The sequence below is a fragment of the Talpa europaea genome, assembly GCF_964194135.1.
Source record: "Talpa europaea genome assembly, chromosome: 2".
In the NCBI taxonomy this organism is placed as follows: domain Eukaryota; kingdom Metazoa; phylum Chordata; class Mammalia; order Eulipotyphla; family Talpidae; genus Talpa; species Talpa europaea.
Genome location: NC_140068.1, coordinates 14,581,439 through 14,604,926, shown reverse-complemented (window position 1 = coordinate 14,604,926; position 23,488 = coordinate 14,581,439). Strand labels below are relative to the sequence as shown.

Here is a 23,488-nt window from a genome sequence, read left to right as displayed (position 1 = left end):
ATTAAAATATTTAAAATATTAATAATAAATAATATTAAAGTTAAAATATTATTATTAAAATTCATTGAGAATTTTCTTTGAGCATCCATTTAATTAGAAATATAAGTGAGTGTTCAGTTTCCAAATATTTGGAGAGAGATTAGCTATTTTGAAAATTTTACAATTTAATTTTCTTGTGCTCCAAGAACATAGGTAATATATTAATTTTTTTTAAATATATTGAGACATGACTTATTGACTATTACAGGTTAATTTTTAAAATTTCTACATATACCGTAGAAACATGCTCCCCTTTTTTGTTGCATATAAAATCCTGTATGTGTTCATTAGATGAAACATTGGGCTAAAATGTTTTGCCAATTTGATCCATGAATAACTTACAGTAGTATGTTAGACTACAAAGAAAGATTCATACAGGGAATGAAGATTTTTAATTTACTTTACAATTTGATGCTATGAATTTAGCATCAATTTATAATTATTGCTGCATAAATTTAGAATCAGTACATCTTTCAGATATACTGTCTTTATTCCTGATAATAACTTACGACTGAAAACGGATTGTATCACACTCATATAGCAACCTACACTTTGTTTATACTTTATTTTACTTAGTATTTGTTTAATCTTCTTTATTATCAGTTTATTTTCAATGCTTCTATTGGTTATGAGTTAATTCTTCTATTAATTGGTTATGACTTTTGTTTGCTTTTTATCTGATTGGAAATCTTTACATCTGACTGTAGCAGTAATTATGAGTATATTTGGAATCGCCTTATTTTCTGCTTCTTGTTCATCCTATGTCTTCAGTGTTTCCCCCATCCTACTTTCTTGTCTTCTATTTGGTTATCTAGGAATTGATCTTTTAGAGAGTATTTTTTAATATTTATTTATTTATTTATTATTTTAACATTTACCATTTTTTAATTTTTTAAACCATATTTTCTTGCCCCCACCCCCCTCAGACTGAGTCCCCATAGAATTTCCTTTCCTAAGGCACCCCTGCACCATCACCACAGTCCCCTATGTACCTCCCTCCCTCCCTCCCTCCCTCTGATCCCTCTCCCTCCTCCTCCCCTGCAAGATGTCTCTGGTTTATAATTGTCTGTTTTTGCTTTGTTGTGTTTTGTACTGTTATAATTTTTTTACACTGATATCTTATTTGGTTCCCCTATATTCCTGTTATAAGTTATAATAGAGAGTATTTACTTTTGTTTCTGTCTTATCTCTGAGAATAGAATATTTGCCCCCTTTCCATTCCATTATAATGGGACCATTTAATATCATTATGTCTTTGAAATTCCCAATAATATATAGTTAAGCCTTTCAGTGTAGTTTTTAGAATTATCTTTTAAGAGGAACATTTAATCCATTTGTGGATTTCATGCTATTTTAGAACTCGTGTGTGTGTGCATGCGCGTGTGTGTTGTGAATTTATTTCTATAGGTTATGTTTTGATAAGGATTAATAGTTGCCTAGATTTCCAAGTCATCTTGAAATATTGGCATTTCATTGGGATTCTAGAGATTTCCAATAATCTTAGGGCAACTTTTGCGATAATTTTTGTGTTTTTGGTTCTTATAAATTCAGACATGGCACATATGCTCTGACTTTATTCTCTTTTCAACCCCAGTTCCTGAAATAAGTCAAATCTCCTCAGACTGGTGGGCAATGCTGTCAGTCCCACTCTGTTGGAATTTGCAGCCCATTATAGGCTCCCACCTTTATGCCAAGATGTCAGCTTCAGCCCCCTGACTACTATGATTCATGAAACCACCTCTCATACCCCCAGATGGATGTTAGTACCCATTTGCAATTTTCTAGGACCTTCCTACAGAGACCAGACCTTGAGGGGCTGCCACTGATAAGCTCCCACTTATCCTTTGACTTTGAATCCTCTCATTATTTCTAGCACCTGGGATTACTTTTTGTTTCTTGGTTATATTTTATTGTGTATTGATAGGTAATAGTAGTAAAGGATTATCCGCATCAACTTAGCTCAAAATACTGTGAGATGTTTTAGCAATGAAAATAATTCTACTTTTCTATTTTTAATGAAAAAAAGGAAAAACAGTCTGGACAATTAGGATGAATTAACAAGGCATTTAGTTATTGATCCAAAGGTAAGATCATTTTCTTCCTTTCTATCTAGAAATTAGAGATTAGAGTAATTTACCTAGGGTCACTTAAGAGAATGCATCAATGAAGTTACTAAAGCATTGAGTTCACTTTTGAAAAACCACAAATTTTGTGCATTTGACCTTTTGTTCAAGTAAGAAAAATAAATCTCATTAGAAGAACTGTAAGAAATTCTGACAGCATGTTTGTTATATCAGAATATAGCAAGTAGCATGGAAAATTAGCCCTCTCTCTGTGTACTGCTAATTATCCTAACACTGTGGACCTCATCGCTCATTTTTTAGTTCTTCTTTGTGTCTTCCTCTTTCTGTCCTTTTCTTCCACAAATATTTTCTTGCAGACACAAAGTCATATTATCTGCAGCACTGAGTTGTCTCACCTGGGACTTCCATTTTAGCAATCCAATGATTGCAACAGAGGAAACTACCCAGCCACAGTATTGCACAGTATTGCCCAGAATAAATGGGCATCTTCATAGCTCATTCATTCTCTACTTCCTTTTATAAACCTCTCACTGATTATTATTAATGATACCTACTTTCCCTGCCTCCATGCATAATTATGTGGCCTTTTTCCACGTGGCATTCCATAAAATGGGTGGGGGGTAATGTGTCTCTTGTCTTCCATCAAGGGATACATCTCTTCTCTCCGCAGAAATGTGCATAGCCCTTTCTTTGAGTTCACTGTCTTTATTTGAGGCCACTATCACTAAACGGTGTCCTCTCACCCCCAGGACTACTTCAGAATAAGAGGTCACTAAAAATACATGATAATGGAAATTCTAGTGAGGAGGTATAACTTGAGTAAACTCACTTTTGCTTCCAGTAAAGTCAAAATCTAAAGCATCCCATTCCACTCATGCCATGCAGTACTGAAGCTCCAAGTTTTAGTTTATCCTATAGCTGATAGCTTGCTGTCATCTAAAGATGGTTTTGGAGTCATATTGAATTCCCTCATACAAAGTTTTAAAGAATGGTATGAAAGTCAGTTGGTTAGCTCTGAAAGTCAGTTGGGTTAGCTCTGTAATTTAAACAGTGAAGTGTTTCTGGGGTTATAGTTACATAGAAAATTCAGTCTGCTAAGTGAAGAAGGAGTTGTGATTTGCTGTAAGCACCTGTGGCTTCATGATTTACCAGTTTTACTCTTGAAAGACACTCATCAATCTAGGTGTATTGTGAACTCCTAGAGTTGATTTATACTTTTTGTAATGCAAGTGTCTGATTCAAACATAGTGTGCAGGCAGCCATATCAAAGGGACATTAACTTCAAAGAGAACTAACTCAAACACTTAGTCATCTCCAGAACTAGGTTCAGTCAGTCTTCCTACGCCCCCCTCCCCCGCCATGGAGACTCCTTTGTTTGGTAGATCTTGGTTAATTTAGATAATTGGTCAGTCATTTGGGATTGACTTGAAACTTTGCTTTTCCCTTGTTTCTTCTTTTGTCTCTTTCCACACTTTAAAGTCTCTCTAATGATTTGAATTCACCAATAAAACCCTAGGTCAGCCCAGAAAACCCTAGGTCCCCACTTTCAGTCTGAATAAAAGCAGGAACCCAGGTCTGTACTCATGTTCCTTTAGAACCGTAAGAATAAATCTATGTGGTTTTAAGCCAGTTTGTGCTACATTTTTAATGGATCCTGATATGACCATAAAGCAAATACTTCCATTATGGCCAGTATCATATGTCAACATGAAGTATTGAATGCTTTTCTGGGAAAAGCATTTTTGCCAACTGGTATGAACCACCTTCAATGTACCACTGATATAACACTCTTTATGAATTCTTAGATGCAAATTAGTTCATAGTCTTTTATGCATTACTCATTAATTCATTTAACAAATATATAATGAGCACCTAGCATGAGTCAGGAACTATTAATAAATTCAGGGATTATATAAGCAAAAAACAATAACAAAAAAACAAGAACCTCCTCACCCTATGTGGAGCTTCCATTTTCCTAAAAGGTTATAGATAATATATTACATTGCATGTCAGATAGTGATACATTTTAAGGAGAAAAAGGATGTAAAGAAGAGGAAAAGGATGAAAAGAAGAGGATGTAAATAAGGAAGGAGTTCTCTGATAATGTGATGGTTGAGCAGACATGAAGGAAGTAAGAGAGTGAGCCATGCAGATATTTAAGTGAAGAGAATTCCAGAATTCCAGGCAGAGATACTAGCCAGTGAAAAGATCCTGAGCTCAGGATGCCTCTGGCTTATTGAGCAATATTAAGGTGACAGGAGCAGAACAAAGTATACAATAGTGGAGATGAGATGAGAGAGGTCATGGAGATCAGAGTGTTAAGGCCTTGCAAGGTGCTCATGGAAAGGCCCTGGGTGAGCTGGAAGGACTTTGGTGGCATAGAAGCATGGAAGTGCCAGGATCTGATTTATACCTTAATCAGAATCACTCTGACTCCTGATTGCATTCTTTTCTAATGGGTCTCCTGCCTCCCTTCAGTGGGTTCTTAGCAATTATCTGGGAAACCACAGACTCTCACTCAGACGGCATAGGGAGTTGAAAAATAAATGTTTAGCAGCAATAAAACAACCAGGGATTTAAAACAGAAAGAATGGTAGTTTAGGTCTGTGAAATTTTGGACTAAGGAATGAAGCAACTGCAGTCTTCCCAACAAAATGAAGTCTCTACTTGGTACTCTTGGCTTCATTTATCATAAACATCAAGATACAGTTTTTGAGGTGTCCCTTCTTTGAACTGTTGTGATAGCATAATCTTTATCTTAACAACTTCTAAGTCATACAGGCTATAGAGATCTTCTAGAACAGTGCTTCTGTAACTCTCCTTTTTTAAAAAATGTTCAATGTTGGGTGGAATCATATTTTGGTAAAACACTAGGAAATAAAGAATAAAGACTTTGAATCAAAGTCCAAATTTATATTATCAAATTTAACATATATTTGCAAAGCAAAGGGGAAAAGAAAGAATTACTAAAACAGAGTCATTGTTCATCGAGAGTGTATGCATGGGTTGTCAGTAAAGAAAATTACTATTATTCACAGTACTTTTAGATATTCCATAATTCTAAATAAACAAAAGGTTATGCATGAAGTAGGGATTTCTTATGTTCAATGCCTAAATGCATGGTTTGAACAAACACCATGCATGTTAACACTTAAAAGACTTTAGTGTGATAAATGACTTTATTAAATTATCTAATTAGGTTGGATTCACAATCATAATGGCATAGAATTATGCATATGTAAACTACTTCTCTGTTTGTTTTTTGTTTTTGTAATTGTTCTAATAGAATAACTAGCCTCTACAGACGTCTACTAATAGAAATGAAAGAAGATATTTTGCAAAAAATTTCAGCAAATCTGGAGCAATGATTTTTAAATTTTGATCCCAAGAAAAGGAAGTAATGTTTTATTTCCAAAAGTCATCTTCAATCTTTCATCTGACTTTCAGAAGCCAGCTCAAAAAATTTATCCCATTTAAATACTTCAGTTCAATTTGAAATATCTTTTGATGAAACAAATCAATTCTTCATCTGTTAATTTCTTATTTGAGGATTTTTTTAAACAAATAATACATTTATTAACATTCTATCTGTTCTGGACTAATTTATCTTTTTCAAAATTCATATGTTGAATCTCTGACTGCCAATGTGCTATATTTGCAGATAGAGACTTTAACTAATATTAAATGAGACCATAAGTGTGGGGTCCTGACCCAATAGGATTATTGTCCTTATAATAACAAGCACAGAGTTTTTCTCTCTCACAAAATACAAAGAGAAAAGGCCATGGGAGGCCATAGTCTGCATAACTGAAGCAGCTGCAAACTTGATCTTAAATTTCTAGTCTCCAGAACTGAGAGAAAATACATTTCTGTTGTTTAAGTCACTAAGCTGTAGCATTTTGTGACAATCCAAGCAGATTAATCCAACCACAAATTCATTAAGTATCTACTTACAATACTTTTCAGATGGCAACATTTTATAAATGATAAACTCAAGATCATTTCCTATTTGTTAACAATTATTTTTAAATTGAAATCATAATATAACCTATCTATATAAAACCTATCCTTCAAAACGTCTAACCTTTAATGTTCTTTAGTTATAATTGTTACTAAAGAAAAAAAATTGAAATCTTTATATGGGAAATAAAGATCATTAATATTAGCAAAGATATCAGTTAGCAAAGAGCAAGCCAAGTTTTCCTATTGGTATGTTTAATGTTGGGAACAACTGAAATTTCTTATCCTGAAGACACACTAACAGTTTCTTCTGTATTTCAAACATTCAAAAGCACTTTTCTCTATGCCAATAATGACTGTTTATAGTAAATTTCCATATTATGACAGCTGACTATGTGAGGGGGGAAAAAAAAAACTAAAAAAGAAAAACAAAACCCTGACTTGTCACACTTACTGGATTCCTTAAAATATACATCTCTATCATGCAGTTCCAACCTACTAATGTGAAGTTACTGAGTATAAATTAAGAAAAAAAAATGTTCACAATAGTTCCAGTGAGCTTACAGTCAGTACACTGGTTCTTATATAACTCATACTTTGTACTGTTTAATCATTGTTTACTTGATTATTCTTTCAATCAAATTTTCCCAATGAAGGAAGCACTACACTGATAATTACTCCAGAATGTCTCCCTGATACTACATTGCTACATTAGAACATATACCCATACAAATCTAAACCTGAAAACCACAGTTAATGGCAAAATAATTTTTTTTGAAGATTTATTTATACAAGAACTGGGGTACAGGCTAGAGGCATAGGAGGGTGAGAGAATTCACTCGAGATAGAGCTGGGAGCAGAACAGGCAGACAGACTGAAAACACTGTTGAGGGGAGTAGCAGGTGAGACAGGAGAGGTCTGCCGCACCATGTGGGTATCTCCCTGGCTGGCAGGGAATCAAACCTGCACTGCAGAGGCTGTGGACAGCTTCACAGCGCTGTGCTCAACCCACTGTGCCACCAGGGAGACTCCCCAAATAATTCTTTATAATTGTATAAATTTAGGGCTTGTTGTACTTCTCAGCAATGAGGCTAAAAAATATTTTAAATGATAATGTATCTTTTTCTTCAAGTCTTCATCATTTCTACACTGTGCATATATTAATACAACTATCACATGAACAATATCTGAGCATTCATCAAAGTACATTAAAAAATGCTTTTCCAGCTTTACTTAGACCATAAGTTAGTTTATCATGTCATAGTTGACTTTGGAAATCATCAAGCTATATTGGTATCAAAGAGTATTATATAAGCTGCCTTCTTTACCAGAGCCATGAACTTTTCTAAGCAGATATCCTCTATGCAATCATTCACTATTGTCTTGGGAACCACATGTGTATTTAGTCCCTAGGAAACCAAGATTCTATTTCATATAAAACCCATGAAATACCAGTGTTTCCATATGTTTCTGTCAGCTTTCAATTTAATGAATTTTCTTTCAAGGATTTATTGTGATTTTAAATTTAAACCTTTACATTTGTGTGTAAATGATTAGTAAATTTGACTGGTTTCACTAGTTTACTAACTAAAATAGTTTCCCAAATAATAAACTACATTTTTAGCATCCCACCATCAACAAGGGATAAAAATCAAATTCAACGTATGAGTGAATATATTTTCAAGTAAATTTCATTGAAACTGTTTTCACTTTCATTTCTATGGAATTCTTCCATTGTTCATATTCAAATACTTCTCGTGTTTAGCAGATTGTATTTTACTGAAAAAAAATCTGGCAAACCTTATCAACTTGGGGGTTATAGTTGGAATGTGACCTTTAAATGTCATCCATGACGAGGGTGTGGAGAAAAAGGAACTCTTCTACACTGTTGGTGGGAGTGCAAACTGGTCCAACCACTGTGGAAAGCTGTGTGGAGATTTCTGGACCTACTAAACATAGAGCTTCCATATGATCCAGCAATTCCACTCCTAGGTATTTACCCAAAGGACACAGAAACATCAATTCCAAAGAACACCTGCACCCCTATGTTTATAGCAGCACTGTTTACAACAGCTAAGCTTTGGAAACAACCCAAATGCCCAAAAATAGATGACTGGATCAAGAAGATGTGGTCCATATATACCATGGAATATTACTCAGCATTCAAAAAAGATAAACACATGCAATTTGCAGCAACATGGATGGCGCTGGAAGGGATCATGCTCAGCGAAATAAGCCAAAAAGAAAAAGAAAAATACCGGATGGTCTCACTCATAGCAGGAATCTAGAAAACTTAAATAAGGGACCAGGAAAATGAATAACTATAAGAAAGTGAAAATCAAAATCAACAAAAAACTATGAACCAGAGACACTTTTAGGGGGGTGGGGGCGGGAGGGGAGGGATTGGGGTCAGAATGGGGGGGCTGCAATTGTATGGGGAATATAACAATAAAATTTATTATTAAAAAAAAAATAAATGTCATCCATGATAGTATAGTTCTGTTGTGTAGGACATGCATGCAGTTGGATCCCCAACCAATTCACCATGAGAATTAGAAACAAGGGGCCCCCCTGGTGACTCAGGGGTTAAACAGCACTATCAAGCTATCACCAGCCACTGCAATATGAGATCAATCCCAGGCCAGGGAGCAATCCACATGGCACAGACCTCTCCTGCCTCTCCTGCTGCTCCCCTCAGCAGTGTATTTCAGTAGATCCACCTGTTCTGCTCCCCACTCTTTCTGGTGAATCCTCTAACCCACCCACCCCTGCAGCTCTGGCTTACACCCCAGTTCTTGTATTCATAAATAAATAAATCTTTTAAAAAATAATTAGAAAAAAAGGTGTTTATACCACGTCTTCTGGTCATATTCTAAGATCTTGTAGCAATGTCAAACTGCTACAGATTTTTGCAAATGGATCCTCTTAGTCATTGCATTTGCTTTTCATTAACTGGTAACAAATAGTTCATGAGCTGGCACCTATCCTTGAACTGTACTGTCAGCAGCACTTTTGTAGGGAAGTCTTTCCAATCTATAAATATAGACAGTATGTTGGATCATGAGAAATTTATGATATCTGTTACTGTGTAGCAAGACTTCATCATAGGCTAAATATTATACATGTGTTTTCCATGGATTATCTTATTTAATTCTTATACAACTCTGTAAGGCTGGTAGCATTGCCATCTGCATTTCATAGGTAGAGAAACAGGTTTAGAGAAGTTAACCAGTTCCTATTTTATATCATTTCTCAGGATTATTAGTTGAGTGAGACACAAAATGCGCTGCAACTATAGAAGTGGAATTTGATGGAGAAGCAAAGACCTACATGTCCTTAAGTAATTTCTTTCTTTGGCCCACCCTTCTCCCACACTGGACTTGAAATCATCATTGATATATGAAAATGGTCTATTGAAGTTTTGGGAAATGACCACTACATTTGCTTGGTTGTATGCGAAGATTCCCATTAGATACACTTTTTTCCTGTACTTTTACTAGAGAAGGACAGTAAAAGGAGATTTCCTCCCATCATCTGTTCTAGTTTTCTGTGGTCTGGGTGATCTCTAAGTGCCTATCTTAGATGACTAAATAAAAAGACCTACCCTTTGTGTCAGTTCTATATTCATAGTGGATTGACAGCAACTAATTTTCAAATTAAATATAAACTAATTGGCACTACTACCCTAATTCCTTGTTCACTTGCACCTCCACCATGCCTTCATAGTACAATATAATTAACCGTATACTTACATGTGTACGCATGTACGTGTGTGCATATCAACCTGTGTGTTTAAAGTTTTTATCTGAGAATTCCAGAGCCAAAGAACCTTCACAAATACCTACATTCTACATAGCTTTTACAAACACCTTCCTAAAATGTAATAATGTCATACCCCTACTTAAAAACTGAGAAAGCTTTTTGCCATCATGAAAATAAAGTCCAAAACCCTCAGCAGGGATATTAGGGCTCTTGTAGATCTAACTCCTACTTACCCTGTCACTTCTTAGTCTTGCACACTGTTTGAAAGTTTTGTAACTTTCTTAGCTGATCCCTTTTCTATCTCCTCCTTTACCTCAGGTAACTTGAACTCATTCTTTTTTTTTTTAATTTAAATTTTATTTTTATATTCCCCATACAATTACAACCCCCTTATTTTTACCCCAAGCCCTCCTTTCCCTGCCCCCCACCCCCCATAGAGTGTCTCTGGTTCATAGTTGTTTGTTGATTTTGATTTTCACTTTCTCATAGTTATTCATTTTCCTGGTCCCTTATTTAAGTTTTCTAGATTCCTGCTATGAGTGAGACCATCCGGTATTTTTCTTTTTCTTTCTGGCTTATTTCACTAAGCATGATCCCTTCCAGCACCATCCATGTTGCTGCAAATTGCATGTGTTTATCTTTTCTGACTGCTGAGTAATATTCCATGGTGTGAGACTCAACAAAAACAAAGAAAATAATCCAGTCAAAAAATGGGCAGAAGAGCTAAAAAGAAATTTCTCTGAAGAGGAAATGCAAATGGCCAACAGGTATATGAAAAAATGTTCAACATCACTTGTAATCAGGGAAATTCAAATCAAAACTACCATGAGATACCATCTCACACCAGTGAGAATGGTACATATTAAAAAAGCTAGCAACAACAAATGTTGGCGAGGTTGTGGAGAAAAAGGAACTCTTCTGCACTGTTGGTGGGAGTGCAAACTGGTCCAACCACTATGGAGAGCTGTGTGGAGATTTCTGGACCTACTAAACATAGAGCTTCCATATGATCCAGCAGTTCCACTCCTAGGTATTTACCCAAAGGACACTGAAACATCAATTCCAAAGAGCACCTGCACCCCTATGTTTATAGCAGCACTGTTTACAATAGCTAAGCTTTGGAAACAGCCCAAATGCCCAAAATTGAACTCAGTCTTTAAGTCTCTTTATAGATATTACTTCCATGGGTAAAGTCTCCCTTGACATGACCCTTGCTTCTTCTCTGTGTTTCTGCAGCCTGTCTTCTTTCCCTTTCAATTATGGCAACTCTCTGTTATTGCAGATTCAGCTGTCAGTCTGCCTCAACACTGTAATTGCCTAGAGGGCACGGGTCTTGTGAGTGCTTAACTTCATAGCAGTAAGCAAAATGTCTAGCTTATCCAATATTCCTAGTGAATTCATTTCAAATGAGTAAAACCAGCCTATTGTTTTTTTAATTGCCATTACCTCCATGAAATTTCCCAAAATTGACAGTGCCTGAATTAAATTATTACATGCTACTTTTTTTCTATGTTGGTAATTATGGCTAGCATTGCAAATTGTAGAATTTTGCACTTTTTAACATGTGTTTGTGAAGATAATGTTTTCATTATGCCTTTCTTTCCCTAGCTATACTGTAATTTCTGGAATATTTTTAAAGACATGATTTTATTATTAGGCATACACAATTACTTTAACTCATAACACAAATCAAATTGCCTTATTACCTCACTGTAATCATTTAAATTGAAAGTAATTAGGTTTATAAATGTTTTTGAACATTTTTAAATGAATACTGTTTCACTATAAATTTGTTTATTAAATTATTTTAACTGACATAATGCAAAAGTAATGTATGAGCAATTTCTGTCCAATTATAATAAGTAGGATTAGGAGTATTATTTTCCTGTTGTTAACATAAGAATTTATTAAGTATAAATATTAAATGTTATTCAAGTTTGGATCATGAAATTTCACAGGGAACAGAACAATGATTTTGTGGGAACAGAAGAACAGCCTAATGAAAGATTGCTGTATAAAAACTTTGAGGGGAAGTAGGAAATAAGGATTCTTGTATATTAGGGAGGAATGCATAAGACATGTAGCTTCCTGTTAAATATTCACCCTGTTCATCCACAATTTGCAATTTTATTTCAAGACCTCAGATAGGAAAAGGAACTCATAATTGGAAAACAGATGGAGCAGCAGAAGCTACTAGGGGTCCTGTACGTGCCTCAGAGAGAGTTCAGCGCTGCCTAAGGCTGGTCAGCGCCCAGAGTAGCTGGTCTCACACTCTGCAGAGGGTCAACCCTGGTCAAGCCCAGTCTACCTGATACTACCACCATCGACAACAAAACATTAAACTATACCAGGCATCAGGCAAGATGCTGGCTCTATTTTAAAATGTGCTTTGATATAATAATAACATAATGAGATATAATTAAACTCATGGAAAGAGAATGAGTCCAAAATTCTATTTTTTTAAATCAGAAACAATGAAATTTCTTTTCAGAAATCACTACCCCATTTTCAGAATAGGTGTATTTTGAAAGTTCTCTCATTTTTATTGAATTAAGTTATTCTTTTGGCAATAAATACCTTTCAAATTTTAAGAAGACTTAAATTTTTATGTTTGTCATATTGTGAAGAAGTGAGAATCGAGAATTGCTATATGTCTTTCTTATTGTTTGAATGCACATACAACATACCCCGAGCCTCCAGCTTTATTAAAGTGCAATTAAAAATAAATTTGAAAGATAAATAAAATAAAATAAAATGTTCTTTGCAGGGAATTCAGCAAAAAGAATATCCTTGTAAAAAGTTCCAATAGAACAACAAAAATTTCTTAAAATTTTCTTTAAATACATTTGAGAAATGAGACATAGAGAAAATGTTTTAAATATATATATATATATAAATAATTGCTTCATGGATACTTTCCAGCAGCTTTTATTAGCATCACCTAACACCTTACCTGTGATAGATTTAACTTCTCATACAAAACTTTTGCTATTAACACTTTAAAAGATATTCACCAAATAGTAGTCAAATATTTTCTCTGTCACTTCCTGCTTCTCCCTGATTTTATGGTCTCTTAGATCTAATATCAGCTGTAATTTCTGGAAGGGGATTATCTTTATTGAGGGGGAAGGACTTTGATCAATGACAAAGGCTTGTAGGATATAGGCCCTAGGATTATACAATTTCAAATTGTCTGTATTGATATGCAAAGATTTATTTCTATGACGTGACCTTCTGTGTTGATGGGCACAGGACAGGTGTTCACACTTCTCTGTTTCTAGAACTGACACATGGTCCTTGCTTTTATAAACTGAATATGACTTAAAAATGCAAATGTTTTTAGAGGCAAGACTCATACACACATTTTAAAATGGTCACTTTCTTGTTCAGGCTATACACGAACACAGTGGCTCACATAATATTAAACACTGGGGAGAAACATGCTTTAAATCTAAACTTTATGTCAAAAAGTAATTCTTCAAATTATAAGTCATTTTAATTTTAAATATATACTCATAGACAGAAAGCCTAACAGGTTATATTTTTCTCTTTCTTTTTTAACATGATTATGTCTCAGGTTTTCTAATTGCTACAGATGAAGTTAAGATATAAATGTGAATGAATCTTAACAATTAAATTCATTTGAACCTCTCTAATTTGAGTATATAGAAAGATAAATGAAAAAAATGATCATACTTAGAGATGTTGCTCAGAGAAGGACTTATTCAGGTCTTCTACCAGGTGGAAGAACTAAGTGAGCTTAGCAAGTAATGGCTCTGAGGACTTTCTGTAGTTCTTAAATGAACAGTTTCTAGTTTGGATTTAAACCCACACCCTCCTATCTCCTGACACACTTCTCTTTTTGTTCCAACAGTACTGACCATAAATTCCTTGAATGGTCCAAGCTCTTTTCTGTATGTTAAATAAACCCAAAGCTTTCTACACAGTCCCTCTCCCTCTCTTCCCTTGGTCCATTTGTCCTTTGTGTCTCAACTCAAACATCACTTTCTTAGGAAGGCCTTGCCCAGTCACAGCTTCTCCACCCACACATACATTCATAGGTACACATCAGACTTAGTCCAGCCTACAAAGCTCTCTTCCCCATTGTGCCAACCACATCTCCTTTTCCTTCATGGCATTTTCAATTCTTGTTTAATATCTATTTTTACCACAACTCTAACATTTGAGGGGCAGTGTGTCTCATTCTTAGTTGAATCCTAAGCATAGCAGAGCCTCTGCTGCACAGCAGATTCTGAGTACATGTGGAAATTAGGGAGGAAGGGAGTGAGAGAGAAAGTGAAATCCTGTCGAAGATTATAGAATCTCTATCCTATTGGTTTTTTTTTTTTTAATTTATTTATGCATACAAGAACTGGGGTACAGGTCAGAGGTGCAGGGGGTGAGAGAATTCACCAGAGACAGAGTGGGGAGCAGAACTGGTGAATTTACTGAAATACATTGCTGAGAGGAGCAGCGGGCAAGACAGAAGAGGTCTGCTGCGCCAGGTGGATAGCTCCCTGGCCGGCTGGGGATCCAACTCGTGCTGTAGAGGATGCAGACAGCTTCTCAGTGCTGTGCTTTGTGCTTTAACCCCTTGTGCCACCAGGGAGGCCCTTGATTTAGAAGCATACAGGATTCTCTGATCTGGTTGTTTAGACCACCCCATACTTCAAAATTGTAAAGTCAGCTGTATCTTGTTCTATTGGTATTGCCCATTAACCTATAACTATGGAAAATGCAGCACCTGTAGTGATTCATAGCTCTGGAGAAGAGCTGTACCAATTACCTCAGATAAGTGGGGAAAGTATTTATTCTACTTGATCTCTGCTAACAAGGGTAAGCTGTGATCAGTCACATGTATTTGACCCAGCTACCTGCACTGTAAAAAATAAGCAATAAAACACTTTCTCTAACAGTGACTGCATGGGTATGTTCCAGAAACTGCAGGTATTGCTGTGTGGATAGAGGAATAAATCCACCCCTTGACTGTGATAATCTTAGTGTTTTCCACAGCTTGACTAAACTTTAGATAAGTTTATTCCTGTCTACTGGCCCCTTGGCTTCCCTTTCTGTGGAACATTTACTTTTAAAAACATGCCGTTGTAAATTCTTTCTCTGCTCCTTTAGGAAATAAATCTCCCAGCCTCTTGCAAGTTTTACAATAGAGAATTTTCTTTCTTAGAGACCTGGGAACCATCTCTTTGAAATTTAGTCATCAAGTGTTTCTGTGGGACGATGGGAGCCTGCCTTAAATAATTGACAAATATCATGGGTGCCCTGATCACTCTCATCAGCCTCCCTTATCATCCCCCCATAGTTGTTTACTACCACACCCAGCAATTAAAACCCCTCCACCTTTTATTCCACCAGCACCGAGTTCAATGTCACTTACCTATTGTAATCTTCTTGAATAAAATCTTCTTAGCCCGTGTAACTCTGTTTAGTGCAATTCTTCTTTGACACCCTCTTGGAGACTGATCTCTGTTACTCCTATGAGGCTTGACCTGGCTCATGTAAATTTAAATTAAATTGAATCTACATCACTCTGGGCAAATGTGCATGTACTAAAAGAAGGTGAGCAAATTAAAAAAGATAAATAATTTACTGAGTAAAACCTCAGTGAACATATCAAATAGGCAGGACAATTGTTTTTATTTGGGGGAGTGAGACTTTTCCTTTAATGCTATTATGTTGAAATAGCATTGGTGGTGGGGGAAGGAACTAGTCACTTCTAAAGACTTACAAATTTGAACAATATCCATCAGCAAAACCTGTGGTTGGCATAATTCTGAGCTCACTTTTAAATTTTCTACTCCACATGATATAGCTCATATAATGATCTTGATTGTTACCTTGAAACCTTGCTGAGTTCAAAGTGTGCAGGCCTTAAGAGCCAGGATTTTTTTTTTCTTTGGTATGGTTAGTGAGCAATGGTCTTTGTAATCTAGTTGTAAAACACACTGGGCTTGGGAGTCAGACTGCTGGATCCATATCCTGGATGCACCAGAACTTCAATTAATGGCTGAATATTTTATGACTCTTTAAAATTAAATAGTACAGATTCTGATTTGTAACACATGCTCATTAGTTAGTTGTAATTGTCACCATCATCTTCCTTATCACTTTTATTACTGTGAAAAACAAATCAAAATTACAATTTCATAACATTCTACTCTCCACCAAAAAATAGTCATCGAATGGTAGCAACGCTCACTTAAAATAGACTTCCAGCCTTATTGAATTGCTTTACTCATGCATAACTGAGTTCTATTTGTGAGACATTTGTCTTTTTCTCTCTGCATTTTTTTAGTGATGGATGGGCAGACAGAGATGAAGTCATTGAAGGTTATGAGATGGAAGCCAACGGGGGAATCACGATAAAGCTGCAGTCACCAGAGGTCAGGTCATTTGATGATTATTTTCTGAAACTGAGACTTGACACTAATACGAGGAATCCCTGGTTCCCTGAGTTCTGGCAACATCGGTTCCAGTGCCGCCTACCAGGACACCTTCTGGAAAATCCCAACTTTAAAAGAATCTGCACAGGTAACACCTATTCATAAAATAACAGTTCAGAGGGATTGTCATCTTCTCCAGCTCCATTAGGGCTTTTGGAATAAGAGTAGAATGTGTTAAGATTGGAGATCCAAAAACTAAATCGACACCCTAATTTATAAAAACACTATAATAAGGAGCAAATGTATATTTCTTTAGGGATTCATGTTTTTATATCTTGTGGCACCAGCTACAAGAAGAGATAACATAAGTAATGGAAAAGCTGAGAATTCAGGTTTCTAGTATTCAAATCAGACGGAAGAGATTTTTTTCTAAATCAGTTAATTCTCTTACATCTTTGCTAATTTTTGGACAGTGTTTGATCGCTCCCATCAGGTGTGGTTCCCATAGTTCTCCCACCACCACAGCCCCTGATCTATCTCCACAGTCCAGAGGGAAGAGATTTGACTGTAGGCATGCTAAGGAGAGGTTAGCCACAGACATAAGTTAGCAGCACTTGTGTATTCCATTTTCTTTTTCATGACTTGCTTTGATACATAAGTGATACACAAGATGAGATAATGTCCTCCAGGCTCACTCCACTAACCATGGTATGGGGGTGTAAGTGCCAAGACACTGTGCTCTCTTCTGTAAACAGGAAGGGTGGTCCCTGTGGGATGCATACTTCCCCCACACAGCTCAGAGCACATTGTTCCAGACCTTTCAGGCAGGTTTGGTGAACACAGGGATATCCTTCCATGTCCCCTCCCTGGAAACTACCATAACCCAGACTCTTTTTTTTTTTAATGTATACAAGTGGTGGGGTACAGGCCAGATGCACGGGAGGGTAAGAGGATTCACCAGGATTCACCAGTGGGGATCAAAATAGGCAGACTGATGAAATACACTGCTGAGGGGAGCAGCGGGCGAGACAGGAGAGGTCTGCTGCACCATGTGGAACCCTTGCTGGCCAGCTGGGCTTGAACCTGCGCTGTAGAGGCTGGGGACAGCTACACAGTGTAGCGCTCAACCACCTGCACCACCAGGGAGGCCCAACCCAGACTTCTTAACAAGGCAAATTTTGAGTTTTAGCACTATTGCACGGAGACATTGCTGCCCCTGGTCCTTATTCAGTATTGTCTAGGCAGCAAAGAGAGACCATCTTTGGTCTACCATAGGGCCAGTTGTCCATACTGGTTTGATGACATAACATGATGGACAGGCTATCTCTGTCCATGACAAAATTTGAATTGTAACACAGTGATGTGACATGCATTTTCTGTAACTGGACTGGGCACATATTATTTAGAGAAGTCTAGAACCCATTCATTCATTCAGCACTCATGTATAAAACACTGTACACAGGAAAAAAATGATCCATAAAAAAATGGATCATAAAATGATCCATAAAAATGTATAAGAAAAATGTATAATCCGTATCTTGGCTGAGAGAAACTTGTGTTTTCTTTGTCAAATCAGAACAGATTGTACACGTGATTGAGATAAGTAAAAAAAAAACAATGAACTTTTGTAATACAGGGTAACAATATGGCTGATTATATAAAATATTGCTAATTTTAATAATATTCACATTTTGATGCTGGAAGTTTCTTTAAAGTATCATAAATTTAAATGCAAAGATATGTGTCTGACTTGGTAAGGTTCAGCAGAGTTCACTGCAAAATTGCCTTGTGTGAATCTATTTTCAGTCAATCAAGTTTTTTAGAACTTTTCAGTATGGTTTCTTCGAAGTGTAAGAAATGTAATCTGGCTGAGAACCAGGAGGAAGAGAAAAGTTCAGCAGCTAACCTATTCAGTCACATTTCTATCTACTAACTTTTTTCTACTAAATAAAAGGCCCAGTGGAGATTAATAATTCTACTGGACCAATAAACTACCCAGGGAATTTTTCTTATTTTTTATTTTTATTATCTTACATTGTTGTTAACTTTTGGACAGTATTTAATTTCTCCTCTAAGGTGTAGTCCCCAGAGTTTTCCCATCACCATAGCACCCATGAATCATCACGAAATTTCTTTGTGCTCCTCCCTTCCCTCTTTTGACCTTTCTCCCTCTCCTCCCCTGCTGTATCCCTTGATCTATGGTCAGCTTGCAAGATTTGCCCTTTTTCTGACCCTTTGTTTGGTTTTCCTATATTTGCATATAATTGAAACCACCTGACACTTACTTCATTTAGCATAATCCTTTCCAGCGCCATCCATGTTGCCACAAATGGCATGAGTTTATCTTTTTTGTTTGCTGATCATATTCCATTGTCTATATATACCACATCTTCTTGATCCATTTATCTGTTTTGGGGGCATTTAGGTTGTTTCCATATTTTGGCTAGTGTAAATGGTGCTGCAGTAAACAAAAGAGTGCAGGTTTCCTTTCAGATTAGTGTTTTTGTGCCCTTTGCAAAATAAAGATGTTGAGGATGAAGGGACAACAGTTTCCCTAGCTTCAAGTAATTAATGACAGCAGTGGAATTTGAACATACAACTCTTTTTTTTTTAATAATAAATTTCATTTTTATATTCCCCATACAATTTCAACCCCCCATTTTGACCCCAATCCCTCCCCTCCCTCCACCCACCCCCCCAAAAGTGTCTCTGGTTCATAGATTTTTGTTGATTTTGATTTTCATTTTCTTATAGTTATTAATTTTCCTGGTCCCTTATTTAAGTTTTCTAGATTCTTGCTATGAGTGAGACCATCCGGTATTTTTCTTTTTCTTTCTGGCTTATTTCGCTGAGCATGATCCCTTCCAGCGCCATCCATGTTGCTGCAAATTGCATGTGTTTATCTTTTTTGAATGCTGAGTGATATTCCATGGTGTATATGTACCACATCTTCTTGATCCAGTCATCTATTTTTGGGCATTTGGGCTGTTTCCAAAGCTTAGCTATTGTAAATAGTGCTGCTATAAACATAGGGGTGCAGGTGTTCTTCGGAATTGATGTTTCTGTGTCCTTTGGGTAAATACCTAGGAGTGGAATTGCTGGATCATATGGAAGCTCTATGTTTAGTAGGTCCAGAAATCTCCACACAGCTCTCCACAGTGGTTGGACCAGTTTGCACTCCCACCAGCAGTGCAGAAGAGTTCCTTTTTCTCCACAACCTCGCCAACATTTGTTGTTGCTAGTTTTTTTAATATGTGCCATTCTCACTGGTGTAAGATGGTATCTCATGGTAGTTTTGATTTGCATTTCCCTGATGGCAAGTGATGTTGAACATTTTTTCATATGCCTGTTGGCCATTTGCATTTCCTCTTCAGAGAAGTTTCTTTTTAGCTCTTCTGCCCATTTTTTGACTGGATTATTTTCTTTGTTGTTGTTGAGTCTCATCAGCTCTTTGCAGATTTTTGTGATCAGTCCTTTATCATTAGTGTTGTGTGCAAAAATGTTCTCCCAGTCGGTGGGGTTTCTCTTTGTTTTTGTTATTGTCTCTTTTGCTGTGCAGAAGCTCTTTAATTTGATGTAGTCCCAACTGTTTATCTTTGCTTTCACTATCACTGCTTTGGGTGATGTGTCTGTAAAGATGTCTTTGATGTGCAAATCACGTAGTGTTTCGCCTATATTTCCTTCTATGTATTTTATGGTTTCAGGTTTTATGTCTAGTTCTTTAATCCATTTTGAGTTGGTTTTTGTGTATGGTGTGAGGTAGTAGTCAAGCTTCATTCTTTTGCATCATACAACTCTTTTAAATACCAGGATGCTTGACTTAGCATTTTGGACTTAGCATTTAGTAATATATTGTCCTTTATTATTATTCTCCAATTGTTTTCTAAAAATGTTTTCTTTCTTAAACTATGTATTCTTTGAAGATAGAGTTCTTTTTTTAAAAGATTTATTTATTTATTTATATAAGCACTGGGTAGAGGGTGAGAGAATTCACCAGAGCCAGAAGGGGGAACAGAACAGGCAGACCGAAGAAATACACTGCTGAGGGGAGCAGGGGCACTGCAGGAGAGGTCTGCTGCACCATGTGGGACCCTCACCGGTGCCTGGGGATCGAGCTGGAGCTGCAGAGGCTGCGGGCAGTTTCACAGCCCAGCGCTCAATGGCTGAGCCACCAGGGGAGGCCCAGAAGATAGAATTCTTATAACTCTTGTAGAACATTGTATAACATAGCTCTGAGGGAGCTGTCATTTCTTAGTATCAAATTGATCAATTTATTTATATAATCTTTTAATGTAGCAAGCCTATGAATTTTACTTTTTTCAAAAGAAAAACTAAGGATTATCATTTTTATAATGGACTCTTCATTCAGCATTCAACAAATATCTGAATATCTGCAATATGCAAGGTTGTAGATTTATTTCTGCAGCAAAAACTAACCTTAAATTCCAGTGCAGGAAAAGAAATAGTAAACAAAAATAGATTAAGCAAAATATATTCTCATTTAAATGATCATAAGTTCATAAGTGAAATGAATAACAAGGACAGGGAATGATGAGATGGTGGTTTGGAAGTTTAAAAGAGAAAGTGCCAGAGAAAGCCTCACTGAGAAGGTTGCCTTTGATTATAGATGTGGGGTCTATGAGAGAGTGAGTCATTCAGATATCAGGGAAGTGTGTTGCAAGCAGAAGGAACAGCGAATGTACAAAGGCACCAGCATGTCTGGCTAAGCTAAAAAGTAGGCAGGGGTCCCCGCTGTCTGGAGCCAGTGAGAGCATGTCCCATGTCAAGTCTCCCAGAGGAGTAGATGGGGCAGGACTGATTGGCCTGGTTAGAACTTTGGCATTGTTCTGAGTGAAGTGGGAAACCACACAGAGTTTGAACATGGCATAGACATGGTCACCTCATTTTTTTCTGAATGTGATTACTCTTGCTGTAGTCTTTAAGTTTTGACAGAAGGAGAGGATCACAAGCAAACAGAGAAGTGAAGGGGATGTTGCAGGAAGACAGGTGAGCATGTGGGTTTGGGTCAACCACTGGCAAGCAAGATGGACAGAAGTGGGTTCAACTCTGCACATTGTAAATGAGAGTTGAGGAGACTTGCTGACTGAACTGTCAAGAATGTCTCTGGCCTGGGTACCTGGAAAGAGTGCTGACATTGGCTGGCAGCGGGGAAAAGCAGGTTGGAGAAGGATCAGGATGTATTTTTGGGCCAGTTAAGTTTGAGATGCCGTCTAGTGGTACGAATCCATGTGTCACTTTGCCATTGTGTTTCGTCAGTAAAATTCAAAATATGACTATTTCAAAATATGACTATATCAGAATATTATTAAATGATAGGCTATCTTTATTTAAGTATTTCTAGGAAAATATTTTGTGACCTTAGCTCTCAAACTGCCATGTCAACAATATTTGGGTTTTCCATTGCCACACTGCATACAAATGTCAAGGTTAAATTCTGAACTTGGTTAATGTGCATAACCAGAAAATACAATTTGCAAATTTGTGAATTGATCTTATTTTATATTTGACTCTCAAAGCTGTTTTTAAGGCTTCTTATGTGAGTACAACCTATAATAAACATGTTAATATTTGTATTTCATTCTGGAGCCAAGTACAGCTAATATTTTCCTTTGTTCTGAGGAAGGATGAAGTCATATTTCTGTTTGGACCTAATTTATAAAATTTATTGATATTGTTTGCTGTATAAATCCTAGAATTTTTTCTTTGCAGTGTTTGGCTGTTATCTATGTGTGTATACACGCTTATAAACATACCTTGTTCTTTAATTTTAATCTCTGTATTTCTGTGAAATTGACATTAGTGTTACTGAAGAACAATGCAAACTTTTAGTCATCATTATCTAGTTGAGTTCTTTGAATATCAAATGAATTCCATAGTTTTCTAATGAATATGCAGGTATATTTATGAAAATTAGTAAGAGGAAGTGAAATTAACCTTTCCATTCTATTGATAGCTACTGTTTCTGTCACTTATTTTTACCTCTCTTAATTGGGTCACTTGTGGTGTTTTGGAAAGTTTTGATATTGCAGTTAGTTTCCATAGAAACCTTTATTGAGCTTAATCTCAGATGTCATTATTTAAATAAAGAGTTCACGTTTAGTGGATTGTCAGTTTGAATATTAAGGGTCTTGAGCCCAGGCTGAATAAATTGGGAATCATTATGGTTAATTAAAAAATACTTCATGCAAAATCTACATCACTGCTTAATTAGCTGAGTATATCAAGGGATTGGAAATGTGTTGGAAAAAACACTAACTGAAATATCAACGCCTAATTTTGAAAAATTAATCATTGTGAGGACAGTGGAAAGAGAAGGTATAAAGCAAATCCAAGTCACTGTCTTCCAGTAAATATCTCAGTGGCTTACAGAATTTATATCATGCTTGCAGTAGCATAATGCTTCAGCATTCCTGAGGAGAAGTGCTAGAAATGTTCTAAGGAAACTGATCAAGTATTGCATTGGGATGCTTAGTCACTGGATCTAACCTTGATTTGGTTGTATGTCTGCCACATGATTTAGATGGCCTCACTTATCCTCTGAGTTTCAATTTCTGCAACTGTAGCATAGAAACAGTTTCTATTTCACAAAGGTGTTGAGGTTTGAATAAAATAATACAAGTGAAATGCTTTGTACTCTATAAATCCTTACATAAATGTAAAGTATTATTAGTGTCGCATTTTATCACAAAGCAAATAATGTATGTCATGGATCATCTTATTAAATGTTAGTGTTTTTGGAATTGCAAATTTAATATAACTATATCCCACAATGTGGAAACCAGAAAAAACAAGCTCACAATCCATAAACAATGACTCTTACACATTGCCAATGTAGATATTTTATGTTTTCCTACATAGACTTTTATGTAGGAAATTTTATTATCAAAGAAAAACATAACTATTAAGTTTATCATGTGCAAATTAGAAATATAGGAAGGCATAAAAAGAGAAAGAGCATCAGGAATTTGCTCTTATGTAACCACTCTTAATCACTTTCCTGTATGGTTTTAAACTGTGTGGTTAATATTATCTTAGATACTGCTTTTAAAAAACAAATACTGACTTTTCTTTAAATTTATGAATTTCTCTTTGTCATTAAACTCTTTCATTTTTAATGGCTGCATAACATTCTACAAACAAATAAGCTATAATTTATTTAACCACTTCATTCTTTTTATACATTTAGGCTGTTTTTAGTTCTTCACAAATTAAAAAAAAAAAGCT

At 36.1% G+C, this 23,488-nt stretch overlaps 1 protein-coding gene across 2 annotated transcripts in view; it reads left to right on the top strand.

The window, feature by feature from the left end:
* The window catches only part of GRM1 (glutamate metabotropic receptor 1), a gene marked incomplete at both ends in the record, with an annotated part of 363,299 nt that overhangs the window by 242,646 nt on the left and 97,165 nt on the right, over positions 1-23,488 (top strand). For both annotated transcript variants that reach the window (XM_084229060.1, XM_084229061.1), the window contains one exon: positions 16,156-16,391. In XM_084229060.1, the coding sequence (XP_084085186.1) occupies positions 16,156-16,391 (236 nt within the window). The remainder of the gene's footprint in view (positions 1-16,155; positions 16,392-23,488) is intronic.